This window comes from Amblyomma mixtum, chromosome 1, assembly GCF_055824585.1.
Source record: "Amblyomma mixtum isolate Tamu chromosome 1, ASM5582458v1, whole genome shotgun sequence".
NCBI lineage: Eukaryota > Metazoa > Arthropoda > Arachnida > Ixodida > Ixodidae > Amblyomma > Amblyomma mixtum.
The window spans coordinates 274,750,173-274,769,275 of record NC_143012.1 but is presented as its reverse complement, the minus strand read 5'-3'; the positions used below and the strand labels follow the sequence as shown (position 1 = coordinate 274,769,275).

Sequence of the window (19,103 nt, the reverse complement as noted above, 5' to 3'; positions counted from 1 at the left end):
TCAATTTTTTTTTTCGCCTGTACAAAACTGTACAGCCTTTGTCAAAAGTATACAGCCCAAGAGCTCTCCTTCTGAGCCCTGAAGCGCGGCTCGTCTTCCATACTCAGGAACCCTAACTTCAGGAAGGCTGGAGCAACTTAAGTCCTCAGTCCTTCCAAGCTTAGGACTGTCAAATGTGCTTAAGAGCCCCGCTACACTGCTTGGAAGCAAGCCCCTTGGGCTGTATACTTTTGACAAAGACTGTACGTACGGTGTTGGGAACGCTGAAATGTGGTGTATTAACAAACGCGCCTTAGATAATTTAACGTAGCTTAACTCCTGCGTGGTAATTAACGTCTTATTTGCCGATAAACCACCAAACCCGTGGTTACGCAACAGCTGACTTTGTCACTTTTTTTCAGATACGTCCCTAGCACGTGTCCTACAGAAACGCGCAGTACTGCTAAACGGAGACCCAGACTGCTGCCTGAATAGGAAAGGAGGGTTCACAAAGCGGGCTAAAAATTTATGCCACCACATCAGCACCGCTGCTCAGTTTGCTTGCGACAGTTCGATTCAGAGCGCCGTCTGTGGAGCTTCGCCGTTGCTCTCGGCGAACTGTAGGCTACTTCGTTTCACCATACCGTGATTCGGGGACGAATACGTCATTGCAACTGAATTTCAAAGAAAATGAGCGCAGCACCTTCAACAAGCGTTCTTCTGAAGTCGAGAGAAGAAATGAACTCACCATCACACCATACCTAATTGTGCCAATTTCTATCCTTCTGCAACCAAAACAACTTTTACAGAACTAAACGTGTAGAACGCGAATGTTAAGCAAATAAAGCTTGGTGCAGCAGGCAAGGAATGCATGCGTGTTCACAGTAGGGTTATGATCAGCAAGCATAGTATAATGGTTGAGAGCTTGCCTTCTACTACAATAGTAGTAGTGTGGCTTTAACGAATACTAACAACCCTCGGTAATGACCCGCTTGGCTCTAAGAAAGCAGACAATAGAGCTGGCATTCAAAATTGGCCGGAAAAAGTTGTCATTTGATCCACCGCTGCAGCTGCACTATCCCGAGGAGGAACGGCAAAGAAGCCCGCCACATCTTTTTGCTCGCACTTACAGTTGTCAGAGATAGAACTCTGTATGAGGGCAGATCGTACTGCACATGCAATATAAGCAGCGATAGGAAAGCAAGTTTTCACAACCACCGCCACATGGGTCCCTTAACAACCATACCAAGTACATCACCTCGCAGGGCTTCTAACTCCCGCGTATTCAGCAAGTTTTCTCTTTTTTTTGCCCACTAAGCCCTCCAGCCGCTCACTAATTAGTATGTATTAAAGCAATCCGTCCAATTAGCCTATATGCCACGCACACCTGAGCGGTTCGCACACAGCCGTCGAGCGGCACTAGATTTCTTTTCGCTCACTACCAGAAAAAAGCCGAAACAATCTTCAAAATAGCGCCTACCACGAAACTACAGCAAAAGCCTTTAACTCGAAGTATTTATCCTGAAGTAAACATAGCGATCGCACTAAACCGTCCTTACAGCTCCATCGCGCTGTGAAACCCGTATCACGAAAGCCAAAGAAGAGACGCAAGGCCACCTGGCAAACAAACGACAAAAAAAGGCGGCATGGCGTGTGGAGAGAGAGGTGAGTAAATTGACCACGCACCCCTACGGCCACTGATAAAGAGCAGCACTCTTTGAATGAGCTCACCTCCCCCCTTTACTCTCTCCCTTTCCGCTTCTAGCGGCGTGGAGCCTAAAACTCATTCCCTAGAACACGTGCACACAGCAGAAACACACGAAGGAAGCGGCTTCGATGCGGGAGCCAGCAGCTCCCAAAGCGCAGCTCACCGAGGGAGATAATGCTAACAGCCGCTCGCTCGCGCGCGCGCGCACTCGCGTCGGGTAGAAGACGCTCCCACGGCAGGAAAGCGGGGGCGGCGTATGTGAAGAAAGGGAACGGGAAACGCCAGCGCACCGGCGCTGGGACGCTCCCGGGACGACGGGGAGGAATGCGGCGTGCGCGCATGCTCCGTAGAGGGAAAAGAGGAGAAGGGGGGGGGCAGGCGCCGTCGACGGCGCTCGGCATCTCCCGAGCGTTCGCTCTCACCTCGGGAGGAGAACGGCTTAGCCGCCCGGCGCGTAGCACGGTGCAACAGTCGTCGGCGTCGTCGCGAGCAGCGCAGTCGAGCTCGCCGTTTGACCGGCACGCGAGCGTCAGCACTTGTAGTGGGGAAGGGGGGGGGCTCCGCGCATATTACGTCCGCTCCTCTATGCTACGCTTTTTGTTGTACCTCTTTTGTTGTCGTTTCTTCTTTCAGGTATTAGTTTTTTCCCGCTTTCTTTCCTTCTTGCCTTTTTTGCTCCACTTTGAATCTGGACGCACAGTAGCTGTAGAATAAGCTGGTTCGCTTTGGTGTATTTAGGGAAGAAACTAGTACGATGAACGTCCTTGACGAAAAACGTTAGAAACAGGAAAGCTCGCTCAGGTGTTGTCAGTTTATACTTTTGCTCTGTTTCCCATTTCCACTCCCGCTTTTGTTTTTTGTTCTCCTCCCGTCCGTTTTGCGGCGCTCATGAAACTTTCTTGTCCGAGTCACCAAGCACAGAAGGCACCCTGTGGCGCCCGGGCACCAGTAACTGTGGTGACTCAACACATGGTGGGCGCGTGCAGACGCTAAAGACGGCGGGACTAAAAGCCATGGGCCCTGCCGTGTGCCGAGATCACCCGGAAGACGTCCTCTTCGCGGGCCGGTGCTACAGAAACGGCCTCTCCTTTTTTCCCTGAGGCAGACACCCGCGTTCCCGACTGTGCCCCGGCGCCAACTTCTAGCCAGTACGGACTTGCGCCGGCTGCCGCGGAGATGTGGTGGTGCCTGAGGCGGAGCGGGATTCTCGTCAGCGGCTGGTTCCTCTACGCGCTGTTGGTCACGCTGCTTCGCTGGCAGGAAGCGGAAACCGCCAAGGGACTTCCGGACAGGATACCCATCGGTAAGCCGGGCACGCCACTTCGTGCGGCGTCTGAGGACATGGCATCGCGACACTTTCCGCAGCCACTCGATCTTGACTGCCAGCCATTTTTGGATAGAACTGCAACCAACTGGTCTTGATTTTTTTTTATGGCATCCGCAACCCAGCCTACCTCTTTCAAGTGCGTGTTTAGAATGAAACTTAAGCGCGGCATGAAATTTAATGGCGCCAAAGTTCCACAAAGAGAGAATGACGAATCAGTTGATGGGAATCTACTTGTGTTTTAGTCTACATGAAACAAAAAAAGTTTGTCTACGCAGCTAAAGTTCGAATCGAAAGTGATCAAGAATGTGAAGTCCTACGATGGAAACAGACATTTCAAGTGGTGATCATATGGGTAGCTGAGTAGCTGGGTAGATAGAACGATATCAAAGTGGTTTTTGCAAACATATGCCGGCGTATATTTAATGCAACAATTCGCAACTAGAATTCGATGCTTCCTGTAAGACGATGGCACTTGTAAATGCCAGACTCCTCATGAAAAGAGGCATGCAGTGAAACTTGTATTTAATTTGTACAGTACTGCTGGCCTTCATTTCAAACGGCTACACGCGTATTAGTCAGCCTACTGTATTAGCCACCGCACACAATTAGCCCTAACGATTTCCGAATTTGGTAAAATTTGCAGCACTCAAATTTCTTCACAAGTCATGCGAACTTGACTCATCGAACTACACGCGCTTCGCAATCCAGCGGACACCTGTTGATCCATGATGACAGTCGCGTTGTTTTATTTTTTGGTGAATCTTATATATCTCGTTGCTTTGTGATCCGTAGAACGCTCCTTTATTACTTTACGCATGGAGGAGGACGAACTTGGCAGAGATTCACTTCTTCAGTTCATAATTGAATGGAATCGTATGCGCCTTCACCCAAACGGTGCAGTTGGAGCGCTATATAAAATATGCATACATTTCAAGGTTTTAAGGAATGCATGCAGCACGTTGCTGCATGCATGCAGAAATGAATGTGTATAATGACGCGATTGCTCTAGATACATCAATAAAAAAATAGAATTTTGGTTGATTTCAACTGTGTTTACAAATACCGTTGGGCAGACAATGACTTACTACGACACATAGTAATACAGGCCAGATTCATCACGTGCCACATTTCTTATTTGGTGTGGAGCCAAAAAAGTTGGCCTGAACATCTTCATCACATATAATTAAAGTTGCCACATATTGTCCTGAGAAACCTCGCATCAACACGTCTTGATGCGAAGCAAAATACACTGCATGGCGGTTGTTTGACACGCACTATACACTACAGATGCAACATATTTACCGCCATTTTCAGATATTCTTGTTCCGACTTAAGAAGCCTGAGCAGCAGGAACCATCCCTTTCACGTGACGTTTTTAGCAAGCGAGTTCTCAGTGCAAGTGCTTTGAAATAGCTCAAAACAGTACTACGCCTGACTTTTAACCATTATAGAAAAACATCCAGATTCCTAAACAACGGTTAGTAACCTAGTATTCCTTCCTTTAACTCCCTCCTTCATCCCTTTCCTGCGCAACGCAGGACGCCTTGTTTTTTTAACCCCTCGCCCCAGGTTCATCATTTCGTGTTACGCAGTCAGTATGCGACGTTTTAAACACTGCACTGCATGTTTGGTGACATAAATGGTCACACAAATACGAAATAAGCTGCAAGCATCAATAAACGCGGCTGCCTGTCTAAACACAGGTTCCATAATGATTACGTTGAGGTAGTTATGCTCTCTCCTAGCTTTTATTAAGGTTTTGCACAAAGATAGCAGTGAGAATGCCCTTTCAACTCTCAAAGAACTTCTACTTGACAGAGGATCGTAAAAGCACTCTTTTATTTTGCTCAAATCCAGGCTTTGGCAGATTTTCTCCAAAAAAATGCGTGAATCGAACTTCGTCGCTCCTCCCGACGAGTACGGGTCGATCTCATTCGGGAAGAAAATAATTGCGTCGACTCTGCCATATTCGATTTTGCATTATTTCTTTTGCACGAGTGAACATTTATCTGATTCTCGTTTCTTTGTTACTCTCTACTTCTAAAAACAGAGGTCCGAAAGAACGCGTTCTCTTCATTACCTCGACCCAGGTCTCATTCCAATCCTGGCATTAACCGTGCGCTCCGGCTTTACCGGGATTACCACAGCGGGAGATTTTACTCCGAAATCATGCGTGAAGTTCAGGTGCGGCGTCGGTATCTAGCCAGCCGGCAAGAGCGAGGTAACGTTCTGGAGAATATTACGGGCCCGATGGCGGCCCTTGAAAGGCTCGACTTTTCTGCTTCGTTTTAAATAGCGACATAAACGAAAAACCTAAAAATTCAGAACATTCCCAATCACTTACACTGAAAACAGCGCTTCGGCCTCGACACATGAGTATAAGCAAAGAACGCCACTTTCAGGCCTGACGTGAGGAAGCCGCCATTTTATATGAACTAATATACTTCTATTGTTTTGCATGCAAGGCATAGTGCTATATTCTACAGATATTTATGCAATTTTCTTTTAGTTATTAACTCTCAACTTCAAAAAGCTCCGTCATCAAAATGAACGTCAAAATAAAACAGCCCTTTGTAACATAGTCAGCAGAACAAAGTTGTGTTTTTAATTAGCGATTACATTAGTATAATGAAATGAAAATGTGTCAAAACTTTCACCTCTAAAAAAACAACAGGTGAGTGTGACGAAAAACGGTTGCACTATTGTACTTAGTACTCGGACTGCATGAGCAGTTTTAAATAACACAAACTTCGGTGTATGCCAGTGGAATTTCGCTTCACGCTTAAACCATTTATAAAACGCACGAACGAGTAATGCTTCCAGCCGTACCATGCGAATTATCGCTGCTAGTTTATTGCCACTAAACAAGGAGATCAAGAGAGAATGCCTTCTCCTGTCCCCCCACACGCCCAATATTGGACAGTTTGGTTTTTATGGCCATTTCTATGCGGCATTTCTATTTTCTTCACTTCATGATTCTGGCATCGTCAATTAAAGCCTTTTTATCTCCTGGTAATCCATTTTGTATTCATCTTCTATGTTTCCTTGTCTCCTTTAATATTTGCCCCCGAGTGGACCTTAGTGGGATTCATGGCGAAGGATCCCTCTTACACGTATTCCTTTACAAATTTTAAGTAGAACGCAAATTTCAAGCGTCGACATTTCTTGGGAGAGCAAGCAAACTCATATTATCGGGGCTATTTCCGGTGAACTTCGCATAGCTTATTACGTAAATGCGTCCCAGCAAAGTCTACCGTCAGTGCTACTCAGAATAATGGTTATGAGGTGTGCCGGAGTTTCGGTTTCTGCAACTCAAGAGCCCACCGCCAGAGATCCGAACAGTAGCGCGTGCGCCGAGAAAATGGTCCCCTCTACCGTAAACATACCATCTATCCTCAGTGTTTTCGTCTCAGTCTATCTGCACAAGATGTATTCTTATCTCTGAAGGAAACCTTATTCCACCCCAAGAAGCACACGGCGAGCACACGCGCAATTGTTGCCATGGACATTCAAAAAGCCTTCGATAATATTAGTCATGCCTATATCCCTCGCACCATGGCCACCACGGGCTGTAGGTCACCCATATCGCGCTACATCCAAGCCTCTTAACACAAAGAACAGCCCAGATCGAATTCGGCACTATATCATCACAACCCTTCTCCCTTCCCAACCGGACCACTCTACAAGGGGCCGTTCTCTCCCCCCTCCTAATCAATTTAGTCCTAGCACCACTGGCTAAGCAACTCACCAATATACCTAACTTCCTCGTGGCAATATACACCGACGACATCAGTTCATGGACGACTGAAGGCTTCATAAAAGAGTAAGACACTTTACAATTGGCCCTTGATATGATCACATCGAGCCTGATCAATATGGGCCTTAAATACTGCCCGATAAAGTCTGAACTGCTCATGATCAGACCACTTTCCCGGGATCCACTCATACACTTCCGAATGTATGAAGACTACGTACCGCTGGTCAATGGACCAAGGTCCTTGGACTCTATATATATATATATATATATATATATATATATATATATATATATATATATATATATATATATATATATATATACAGGACACTATGGATGGAACCTTCACTTTGCAACTCCTAGAAAAGCAACCTAAGCAAATCGCGGATCTTATCCGAAGATTTGTAACACCGAACCACGGCCTGTCGGAGGGGGAAACCTTTAATCTGACAGATTCCCTCATCACCAACGCTTGACTTATCACATTCCTTACGACTTGCTTAGTACAGGCCCGTGTACTGTGCGATTTCAGTGCACGTTAAAGAACCCCAAGTGGTCGAAATTTCCGGAGCCCTTCACTACGGCGTCCCTCATAGCCTGAGTCCCTTTGGGACGTCAGCCATAATAAACCAAACCAAACCAAACCATACGACTTGCTCATTAAAACGCAACAAGCGCAACAAGACAGAGCGGATCTGCTTATTAGAAAGGTGACCACCTCAGCGTTCCGCCTACCACAGTCCGTTCGTTAGCTCTAATCACTTACTTGCAACAGACCCCTTACAAAACAATTCCGGAACTACTCGACGCCCAACGAAGCAACCAGATACTACGACTAACATTAGTGAAAACAGCGCGAAAGAAGAAGCCCGAAGGCGAAACGAGGAAGTGACAGGAAAGGGCGCTATCGAAGTTGGAAAGAGTTCGAAGTTGGCTAGGGCAGCATATCTGCTAATCGGTCAGGAAACCTGCAAACGGAGTTGGCCTACAAGGAGTTCACCAACAGGTGACGTCACAGGTTTCTCCGTCGCAGCAGCCGCGCTGAGGGTAGATGGAAACCCCTGGAATACCCAAAGCAACAGAAGGATCCCCTTGTCTCGCTTTGCATTCGCAGCTGAGCGTGTTTCAACACGCTCTGCCATGGAGCTGTTTCTGGGGTGATCATGGACGCTAACTCAGTGCCGTCTGGGTTGCGAAAGGGCACCGGCGTGTGCGACGACGGGAACAACGGACAAGACGACAGAAGCAGCGGAAATTAACGGAAGCCGATGCCGTGGCTAAGGGACAGAATTCGAAGCACACAGGCAGTATAAAGACGAAAGCATGACGGAATCCCGTCTGTCAGGGCGGACACATTTCATAAAACAGAGACGCCGATCAGAAAATGAAATTTTATTGAAGTTTCGGTGGGTAGTATGTGCAAGAAGACATGAGCAAGAAACCGAAGAAAAACGGCAGGTACGATTGGATGCAACAAATAAATTTGACCAATAAATAACAAGGACGTATCTGACGCAAGCTGTACAAGAAGCGCATTCAGTTCGTGTAAATCATCATCCTTCCTGTCGGAGGCATCTGTCTCTGTTGGGTTCGACACGAATGTTTATTCGGAGGCCTTCGTCTCAGCGGCGCTCGAACCGTACGCCGGCTCGGACGCATGGCGTATGGAGCGTGAGGCGGGGCATTCCGGATTGCCTAAAGAACATCGCCGTGCTAAGTGGTGTGAACCGCAGTGACCTGGAGTGCTACTTCACGGTATTCCGCACTTAGCCATGCCAAACCATCTGCTAGTTTCTTTCCCGTCTGTGCATTGTTCTTATGTGGGGTTCGTCTTCATGCAAGTCATGAAGTATCCTCTCTTCCGGAATGTTTATTCAGGCTTCATTTGATGGGCTTCGAAAGCATAGTAGTCTTAGTAAGTAACCATCAGCAAAAAGTTATTGCCACTGTTAGAATATAAATTAAACAAGTGTCTTCAGTGCATCCTCACTACTCGGATTATGCTCACTAAGTAAGGATAAAATTTCGAATTTCTAGACGTGGACAACGTCGATGCTTCTGACAATGACACCGGTGGACTGCCCGTGTTAGTTATGCTGCTATTTTAAAAGTTGCAATCAAGCTAACAACTCTTCCCATAATGTAGCATTGACCTCACGCTGCTCTTAGCGTTAACGCTTGCTTATAATATGCGGGAAACAGTTCTCCACTAATAAAACAGCCACTACGTGTGATTAAAGAAGCTAAATAAACGGTACCGAGGCGAGATGTCGTTTAAACCTTAATTACTAACTTTACGACGTGCACTATCCACAGCGATAATAAGGAGCCATGGATAATGAATACATAACTTTCACGAGCCCTGCTCTGGCATGATTAATGAAGGTGCTTGTCTTCTATTGATATTGCATGCAGCGGTTGCGCAGGCAAGGGTGGTCATTCCTTTGTCCTCATGCTTAAACATTTTTATTAGTGTGCCTTCTTCCGCCAGGGCACGTGTACAGGCTGTCTTGTCGGAGTGACGCGTAAACACGAGAATAATGTGCTGCAAAAGACCAATAGAACACATTTTTGCACAAATTACAATATTAGCAGGAGTTTGCGAACATGCGTAAGCACGCGAGCATGAGTGCAGCCCCCAGATAGAGTCTGCGTACAACTCTTGTTCAGTTTATAGCGTGTCAGACTTGCAGGAGACAGCATAAAAAAAGTGCAGTATTGAAGCTTACATCACGCGAGGCAACGTTGCGGGATCCAGGAAAGCGAAGTTGAAGAAAAAATAAAAAGGTTTCGCTGGGCGAAACTCCGGAGCTGGCTGTTTAGCGGATAAAGCAGCAGCGAACAACGAGCGGTATCCGGCTGTGCCGTGGCAGCTTGCCTGCCTGCCTCCGGCCTAGCGCAGCGGGGGGTGGCTCGGGGCACAGCGGGTGCGCGGGGGCCCATTCTGTCACGCGCATACGTTAATGGGCGCGCGAGAAATTATCTCTCGCTGCCCATTACGTACAGCTCGGCAGACTCGGAGTTTTAATCCCACCAAGATTAGGCAAAACCGGCGCACGCGCTATGACGACCTAAGTGTCGCCCCATCGGTCACGCCTGGCGCTGAGCGATGCGCGTCTCTCTCTCTCTCTCTCTCTCTCTCTCTACATAACTCCGACCACGTATACTCATTGTCTAGTTTTGCACAACAGGCGAGCCACGCAACCCTTCAAGAGGCGTGCGCGCCGAGAAATGGGACGGGACGTCATCTTCGCGAATAACATGAAGCTCTCACGAGAACAGTGAAGTGTAGCGTTGCCTGATCGGAGGGCCAATTCGTAAGGCGCCTTGCTTCCCCTGTCGTTGGGAACCGCGGTTTACCTGGCTACGAGCTGCTGCTGTAAGTAACTGGAGCTGAGCGTCTTAAGGGATAATTGGCCCTTCTGGACGCGATGCGGCCCAAAATTCATATCTGAACGAAATACAGATCTCTATTAAAGGGGCAGCACTTAAACCAGTATATTACCATTGAGCCCTTGTTAAAGAAGGTTAACAAAGCAGCGTAGACAGGTGGCAATGCAAAGAAGAGTATGAATCCTGCCAAGTACTCTGAAGCAATGGCTAGTCTTTCCGTCGATCATCTCTTCGTCGTTTTTCTTTTCGATTATAACTGAAGAAGGGAGTAAGTTTAGAGTGGTATCAACTAGCCCATCTTGCCGCCCTAATTAGATGCATCAATGACAGGTTCTATAATGCGGGTACTTCATTATCCGATGCGCCATCTGTACCTTCCACAGCACTGCACAAGTTTTGTTTAGCGATGCGCAAAGCAGGCTTCGAACAAAGAAAGAAATGATGGAAGAGGCTGACCAGCTCGCAGCCAGGAGTGTTGCGCAGAGGGGTCTCTGGCGGGAGTGGCCGCCGCTGCAGCTTCGCGATGAATCAGCAGGGACCAGAGCATAATAAGCGCCGGCAATTGCTCCACCGCCACCGCCCTCTGCTGTGCGGCGAGCGAGTTTCGTAATAGCCTGAATGGAGGCAGAGGCCGGCCAAAATGAGAAGCAAACTATGGACTCGGGAGACACTACGAAGCCCTGGGCTTCAGTGCGCGTCTGGAGCAGCGATAGCCGGGAAGAGTGCTGCTGACGAGCTACCGCGAAAGTGCGTGAGCATCCTTCAAAAGGTCTGCGCTTATGTCGATTGCGGGTTGCGGCCGCCTGAATTTTTGTACATTCTGCGCATGAAACTGCGTAGGCCAATCCTCATTCAAATTCAACGGCGCCTAGAAAGTTCTTGTTTCGTCTTGCAGGCCCAAAAGTGGCTTTTGCTTACGTGGGTGTTGAATTCCTCTCTGCAGAACTACCGCCTTACGTGAGCAGCCGCATGTTTTGAAAGCGAAGCATTTCAACGAGATGGATTCCTAACCATCACCACTCACTGCAGCTTTTGAGTTGCGTTCAGGATTCTTCTATCCGCTCAGGGCTCGGGAGGCGGCCCTTGACACAGAAACCCTCCTCGGGTATATCGACTTCTTGCGTCGTTGATTCAGGCAAATATGGAGACAGACGAACCATCAGACTTTCTCAAAGTAAGGATGCACATAGCACTGAACATATAAATTTGTGCAGGATCCTTTCTTCGCTACCAGGCCAATCAATCAATTTTATTTTTTAGAAAAGGATACATCCTGGAGAGTTTCAAGAGCTAAAAGCTGCTTGGAACAGCTTTACTGGGCCGAAATGTTCCTGAGCTGCCGATATTATATGTACACGGAGTGGATGGTGTACCTCAAGGTGACATCATCGCCACTTCTGCCTCCGCTATTGAATGGGAGCATGCATTACAGCAATCTGCAAACAACCAGTGGTCAGGGCTCTAAAGCAAGGATGAGGAACGATACCGTCTTCAATACTACCGCTGCAGACACCTCCGAGTAATAATACCATCCTAGGCTAGTTCTCAGTAACACACTCATCACGCCGGCCTCAGTTAATCATCAAAATATCTCCCTCCCCGCTAGCACAGCGGCTTGACGTTCGGCTGCCGATCTCAGGTTAGCGGGTTCGATCCTGCTCTTGGCAGACGTACTTTGATGGAGGCGAAATACATAAAAGACCATGTGTTGTGCGTAGTAAGCTCACTGTATTGAACTCCAGGTGGTCTAAATTAATCCAGAGCCCTCCCCTACAGCGTTCCTCATAACCAATGTCGCCTAGGGACATTTACAAAAAGTGAGAATAGGCATAAATTGGACGGTATCGATATGCCCAGGAACCCAAATCACGAAGAGAACATTCATGCCGAAAACAGCGCTTTTATTCGCTGTTAAAGACCTAGAAACAAAATCCAGGTGGCGGCCGGGTTCGCAAGTGAAATGCCCGCGCTGATCCCTGGGGCTATGCAAAGCTGGAATTCACTCAGTACAGTGGTGGGATCAGGAATTCCTCAGTGTCCCTTTAACATCCACATACCACAAATTAACTGCGAAAATTATGGCTCGGTGTCGTATGCCGAGATGTTTATTAAAATTGAAAAGATGACGATCGGAAGTATCTGATGAACCTCTATGAACCTCTGTAATAAGGGAGTAATTACTCATTGACATCCACTCAAGCGCAGCCAGGCGGCTACGAAGAAAAGCTATACAGCTTTTTCAGAAACTTCGCAGATAAAGAAACACCCGTCCTGGTCCGGGGTTCAAACCCGAGACCAGCGCTTCACCGAAGCAGTCACTCTACCAACTGAGCTGACCGGGACGGCAAGCTTAAGGCTGGGTGAGAGCGAACTGAACAATAACTCGAAGTGGGAACTTTGTTGGTCAAATGCTTAGGGGAATCCTCCAAGGTGGAGTAGATTTGTAATAAGGGAGTATTAATCACTGACATTCACCCAAGCGCAGCCAGTGTTATTCGAGTTATTGATCAATTCGCTCTCGCCCTACCATAAGCTTGCCGTCCCGGTCAGCTCAGTTGGTAGAGTGACTCCTCCGGTGAAGCGGTGGTCCCGGACTCGATCCCCGGACCAGGACGAATTTTCGTTTAGCTGCGAAGTTTCTGAGAAAGCTGTGTAGCTTTCCTTTGTAGCCGTATGGCTTCGCTCGGGTGGATGTCAATGCATAATTACTCCTTTATTACAAATCTACTGCACCTTGGGGGATTATCCTAAACATATGACAAATAATGAACCTCTATCTGTGAAGGTCCTCCCAGTGGCAGCTCTGAGCGGGCTATTAATGCTGTGTTTAGCGCACGAATCTCCGTGACAAATCTCAGGAACATCCTATTACGCTGGAAAGCCCTAAAATACGACCTCGGAGCTTACCAATAAAACTTGAGCTCAGCTTTTTTGTATTGCTCTTTCCTTCAGTCTGAGAATTCCTGGAGACGACTTCAGGCGACTCTGCGAAAGAAAAAATTGTTAAAAACAAACGTTTGTATTGCAGAAAACGTACTATCGCGCTCAGTATGAGTTGCAACGCGCGTTCATCGACCGAGGCTCGTTCCGTGGTGTGCCTCCTCCAAACAGTCGCTCGGAATTCTGGGAGAAACTGCTGTTCCAGGAAACAACAGCATCCCCGCTCAGGAAAAAGTTTCTCCCAGAATTCCGAGCGACTGTTTGGAGGAGGCACACCACGGAACGAGCCCCGGTCGATGACCGCGCGTTGCAACTCATATTGAGCGCGATAGTACATGTATTTATGCTTTCAAAATACGCTCTTTTATTACTCCCGGTATGAAATTGTCCACAGAGAGGCCCAGGGGCACCGAATAGAAAATACAGGCATCAAACTGGACTGAACACATTTCAAACTCTGCAGCAGTGATACTAAGGGTAAAAAGTTGGTCAGGTGAGGCCACATGAGAGAGGGAAATTCCAATGGTTAAAGTAAAATCAAGGCTGTGAATTCGCTGAGACTATAAGACAGTACAAATAAAGCAAAGAAAAACACATATAGAAGACACATGTCTACGAAGAGAAAACAGAAAGTTCACCTTTTCCACTACACCACTAATGCAGTACGTAGGAATGTATTTGCAAGGAAATAAGAAAGAAAACATCAATAAAATCGTATGAGAAATACGGCAAAGCGGATTGGATCACAGGATGAGAATAGCCCTTCGCAATGGCTGACGTGACTCAACTTGTAATTCGAGCCATGAGTGCCACTCTCTATAGCCAGACCCTGTTGCTCATGTTTCGGCGAACATTCGGTTCAATGCTGCCGCTACTCGACACCCTCGTCTTTATTCGAGCGGCCGTGGACTGGTCGATGGTCCATCTCTTTTCCTGCCAACGAATTCTTCGCAAGCACAAGACCGTGGCAAGCTCGAATTAAAGTACCCTTCGACATATGTTTCTTCGACTGGCCCCCGGTCATATACAACCGGCGAATAATATCGTATGGCGCTAAGGTATATTGCGAAAAAGCACAGGGTCGAACCCAGGAGGTTTTTAACGTGACACCAGGAATAAACTTCCAGAGTCAATTACACAGTCCTTCTGTATGTTGTCAGAAGGATAAAAAGAACAGACTAAGAAAAAAAAGGAAAATTGGTTTCGAAGAGAGGAATTGACGCAGTAACTTTCTCGCATATGTCGGTGGACAGGCACCCGAACCGCGCCGTAATAGAAGGGATAAAGGAGGGAGTGAAAGAAGAAAGGAAGAAGGAGATGTCGTACCCGCCGTGGTGGCTCAGTAGTTACGGCGCTCGTCTTCCGATCCGGAGTACCCGGGTTCGACTACAACTGCGGCGGCCTCGCAAAAAACACCTGCGTGCTGGGCGATGTCAGTGCACGTTAAAGATCCCCGGGTGGTCGAAATTATTCCGGAACAAACCAAGGCAAGCGAGAGAAATTAAACTCTAGTGGGCAGTCGATTGCTAGAAAACAAAAAACTTGTCCTTTTTGCCACTTTTATTCTACAGCACATGTACACTCGTAATCCTTGCTCATTTAAGCGGTAGCCGCTATACGTGACACAGATTCGATGTTCAGGAAACAACTGGAAGTGTTTACCTAAGTACTGAACAGTAAATTATTTTTCTCGGTGAACTCTTGCTCCGCTCGCCAGGTGTGAGAGAGAAAAGCGGAGAAAGCACTTCGCAGTTCATTGTGATGAGGACACCATTAAGTTTTAGTTACTAAAGCTCTTCCTGCATTTATTAGCCGCTCGTCGTTTATGCTAGAATATTTCGGAAAAAACGCATGCACACAGAAGTACATATTACTACGACTTCCCAATATTTTGCTTTCTCGTGAGTTTGTGCAGATGCTATACCAAGACAAAATAAAAAGACGCCAAAAGAAACATGCAAGTGGCCTTCCAGCAACGAAAGCCATAAGTCTAATCTAAGCATCCCACAGTCTGCTACGTAAGCTGTAATTACGCCCGCGTCAGTGGTAGAGTGATATTAATGGCCAACACTCGCGGAGCATCGCTAAGCAAGCCATGTACGCCTGAGCGTCGGCGCCGCCAGGAATGTTGGCCGTAGGAGCTGACTTAAGCGCAACGGAGGCTTTACTTAGGGAATAATTCATGGTGTCACGTTGCTGATTCATGATGCTAATGTCTCTGAAAAGCACTTGGCTGAATTTCTGAATGTGAAGAGTCACAACATGTTAAGTTATAATCATTTAAAAATTAACAGGCTCTCCCGCTGAGCGGGTAGAAAGATGCCTGCGATCCGAATTACCTGAATCGAAAACGGCAAGGAGTTAATACCCAAAAGTGCTCGCAGAGTGACGTTCACTTGCACGCATACGGTAGCTACGCACATTTCTGCAACGCATCTACATTAAATATCACCAGTGTGCGAGGCGTACAGGAGCATACACAAATACTGACGAGCACCTTATGAACCCACCAGGAAACTCTGCTTTCCATATTCATGTTTCTCATGTGGCGTGCAGCGAGCGGCTTTACTAAGCAAAGCGCAGAATCTCCCGCCACGCTCGCCATGATGCAAACTAACCACTTACAGATAAAACCACGCAAGCAAGATAAATTAATGCTCGCATTAACGCAGAACGCTTGAGTAACTAGCAACAAGAAAGAAGTGCAATAGTAGCGGCATAGGCTAAGCGGTTAGTTTAGAAAATCTATTAGTGCTTCCAGCGATACCTGCTGGTACCTTGGTAGCTAAAGTCGGATACAATGCAAGAAAAAAGTGGCTTTTCCCTGCCAAAGGACACCTTTCCAGCCAATGGCGGCCTATTCTCTTCAACCTGCCAGCATGACATTGCAGAAAATAGCAGATGAATGAGGATAGCCCCTTCCTTGCATTGTCGGGGTAGTACCCGGTCTGCATTGTCACGCCAAGCCCTTTATTGTCATGCTACTCACGTTGTAGTCTACAACTTAAGAACAGTGCAGCGAATGCCCCTCAAAGGAAACCCTCCAGTCTTCCGGTTTCCGCGAAGTAGCTTCTAGTCCATTTACACAATAGTTAATCCCGTTGCAGCTGAAAGCCCCGTGATGTCACGTTAGCGAGTGCAAGGGGATTAAGCACGAGGTCATGAGGGTCAGACGACGCCATTGACTGCAGGGCCTTCTTTGAGGGGCATTCAGCCCTTCGTTCTTGAGATGAATCCGACAAGAACAGGTTAATTAAAATCGGCCGAAGCCATTAGTTGGAAGCGGGTCCCTTGACAGGGAAAAGCCGCTTTTTTTTTTTTTTTACGTATATACGACTACAGACTTTTCCAATAAAGGCTCCTTGGGCGTCGCCACATTTCTCGCTGAGCTATTGTGTGCACAACGCGCTAACGCGGTGGAAGCGGCAATGAAACCTGTTTGCAACAGCCCAGAGAAGGTGCCTTTCGACATTCGCATTGCCCGATGGAAAGCTCTAATAGTCACCTGCTAAAGGAAGGTCCTTTTGAAGGCAAAGTTTGTCATTTCTCGGTGCGTTAAGCGCTTGCTCTTTTTAGTTGGCAGCTTGATGCTTACGTTATGCGTCGGCCAAATAAAAACAATAGCTAATACTTAATTATCCAGCCACTGCATCAAGATTTACAGACAACTGTCTGCGGTTGGCGCTAACACTTTGAAATAATGCCAGTGTGTATCTTCCATACATGCTTAACCTGTATTTCATAACCGATCGATATCTGTAAAGAAAGCAACAACAAAATGCATTCGCATGGAGTATACTTGATTTGTGCCCTGTTGCATTTTTCTACACCCTCGCAATGCATCGACTACACTACAATTTGCTCTAGCAACTTTGTTACAGCCAGAGTTCCTTTTTCCACTGGAAGAATCATTTTGTCTTTGTTTTCCAATAACTGCTTACTCCAGCAACTCCGCCATCGCTGGAGTCGCGAGGGAATCCTCACGATTCTTAATGACACTTTGGAGCGCAATACATTAATATCAAGCACCAAAGAGTTGCCTTTAAAATGTGACGCTAGTTTCGTTATGTTTTATTTTAAATTTACCCTGAGGTGGAAAACGAAGTTGTGTTTGCCACAAGGGAGACATTATTCATAATTTTGTCCCTTGATTCGCATGCGAGAATTCCTGTCAGTGTTACTGACGACGCTAGCGTTTCTTGGGAGCCTTCTGTTCGAGTATCAGAGATGTGGTTCAAAACAGCAATAAGCACATTAAAAGCAGCCCCGCAGCGCGTACGCCGACAATAAACGTGGCCCTACTTCCTAGCGCCGAGAGTGCTTACCCCTGTCGCTCTCTATTTCTTAATATGTTTGTCTCAGTCAATTATTTTTCGCATTTCAGGAACAGCTGAATGCTGTGCGCGGAGACATTTTGTAAGCTCTGGCGCCCCGCATTCTGCGCTCAAACTTTCTACGTAGATCTGCTGTCTCGACGCACGCTACAGGGATATAGAAAAAAAAACGAATGACGCGGGTTCGATCCCGGCCGCGGCGGCTGAATTTCGATGGAGGCGAAATTTTAGAGGCCCGTGTACTGTGCGATGTCAGCGCACGTTAAATAACCCCAGGTGGTCGAAATTTCCGGAGCCCTCCACTACGGCGTCCCTCATATCCTGAGTCGCTTTGGGACGTTAAACCCCAATAAACCAAAACCATATAGAAAGAAATGTCAAATATATTTTTTATAGGCTCACATGGCGCACCTTTACATGCCTACTGGCAGCGCTCATGACCTTCAAAGCAAAACAAATATTAGATAATTAAAAACATGACGCTTTAACGCATCTTATTCGCCATCAGAACGTTCCTATAACACTATCCTAGTGCAGAGAGCTGCTTTTCATTCTCGCTGCTTTTCGACATTTTTTTTTATTTATTTTACAACACACTGATATCACATCAAATCACTTTATTGTCTTAAAGATTCCCAGTTTGGGGGTATTACATAAGGGGCGGGTATAGTACAAACTAACTTCTGTACAAAAATATTATAAGTTAAATACGGCAGTTAAACACTCCGAAAATGTCGATAGGTAGGTGTTGCGGAAGACCGTTCCAGTCTATTGCTGAGCGACGAAATAATGAGCCTGCAAACATTGCAGTGCGAGTACGTGGACGGCCAACTTACGACGGATGAACAATGCAAGGAAAATACGTGCCGGAGGGCTGATGCAGGGTGGCATACGAAGTGTGAATTAAAAAACTTAAGAAACAAGCGCATACTGGCGATTCGGCTACGAAAAGCAAGATTTGTTAGTCCGGAGCTTGCTTTTAAAGATGACATGGTGACGTTGTATGAATAGTATGGTTCTAGCACTAGCGTTGAGTGAATCTAGCGGCTCGATTCTGTAGTGAATCTAGTGAAGCTATCAGATAAATCTGGTTAGCGATTCAGATGGGCGAAACGCATTTTACTTTTGTGTTGGCCAGGGGCTTGTATGCTAAAAATTTCACGCCTAGTGATGTGTGGCGCAAATGACATTTTATGAAACCAAGCGCATGATATGATGTTAGTGATATGCGCATTCCACGTTCTATCTTTGCACCGGGTCACGGCTACGTATTCATAAGAAATGGTTAATCCTACGGCGACGCCTGAGATAACATAAGAGAATAAAAGCGGTTTGCGTTTGCGGCTTAATGACACTTGTTTGCATTTAGTGGGGTTGAGTTCCATGAGCCACTGGCTACACGTCTTGCGCATTGGTTAAATCGTTCAAATAAGTGGATATCAAAAACCGACGGGAACCAAGCACTGACCATGGATTGAGGCGCGCCTGAAGTTACGGAAGGGCATTGCAGGCTTGATTTTTAACGTAGACGAAAAAATTATTTTATTCATCCTAGTACATCTTGTATATATCAGTACATTAGGGGTTAGTACATTCATTTCATTTCATTTATTCTACCCTCAAGACCCAAGGGCATTGAAGAGGGGAATAGTTATACGCCCTGAA

At 46.8% G+C, this 19,103-nt stretch overlaps 1 protein-coding gene across 2 annotated transcripts in view; it reads left to right on the top strand.

The window, feature by feature from the left end:
• The first annotated feature begins 2,196 nt into the window (after window positions 1–2,196).
• LOC149371750 (glutamate receptor 1-like) overlaps window positions 2,197–19,103 on the top strand; it is a 230,972-nt gene continuing 214,065 nt past the window's right edge. For both annotated transcript variants that reach the window (XM_089566035.1, XM_089566036.1), the window contains exon 1: window positions 2,197–2,990. In XM_089566035.1, coding sequence (XP_089422161.1) covers window positions 2,864–2,990 — 127 coding nt within the window. In that variant the 5' untranslated portion in view covers window positions 2,197–2,863. The remainder of the gene's footprint in view (window positions 2,991–19,103) is intronic.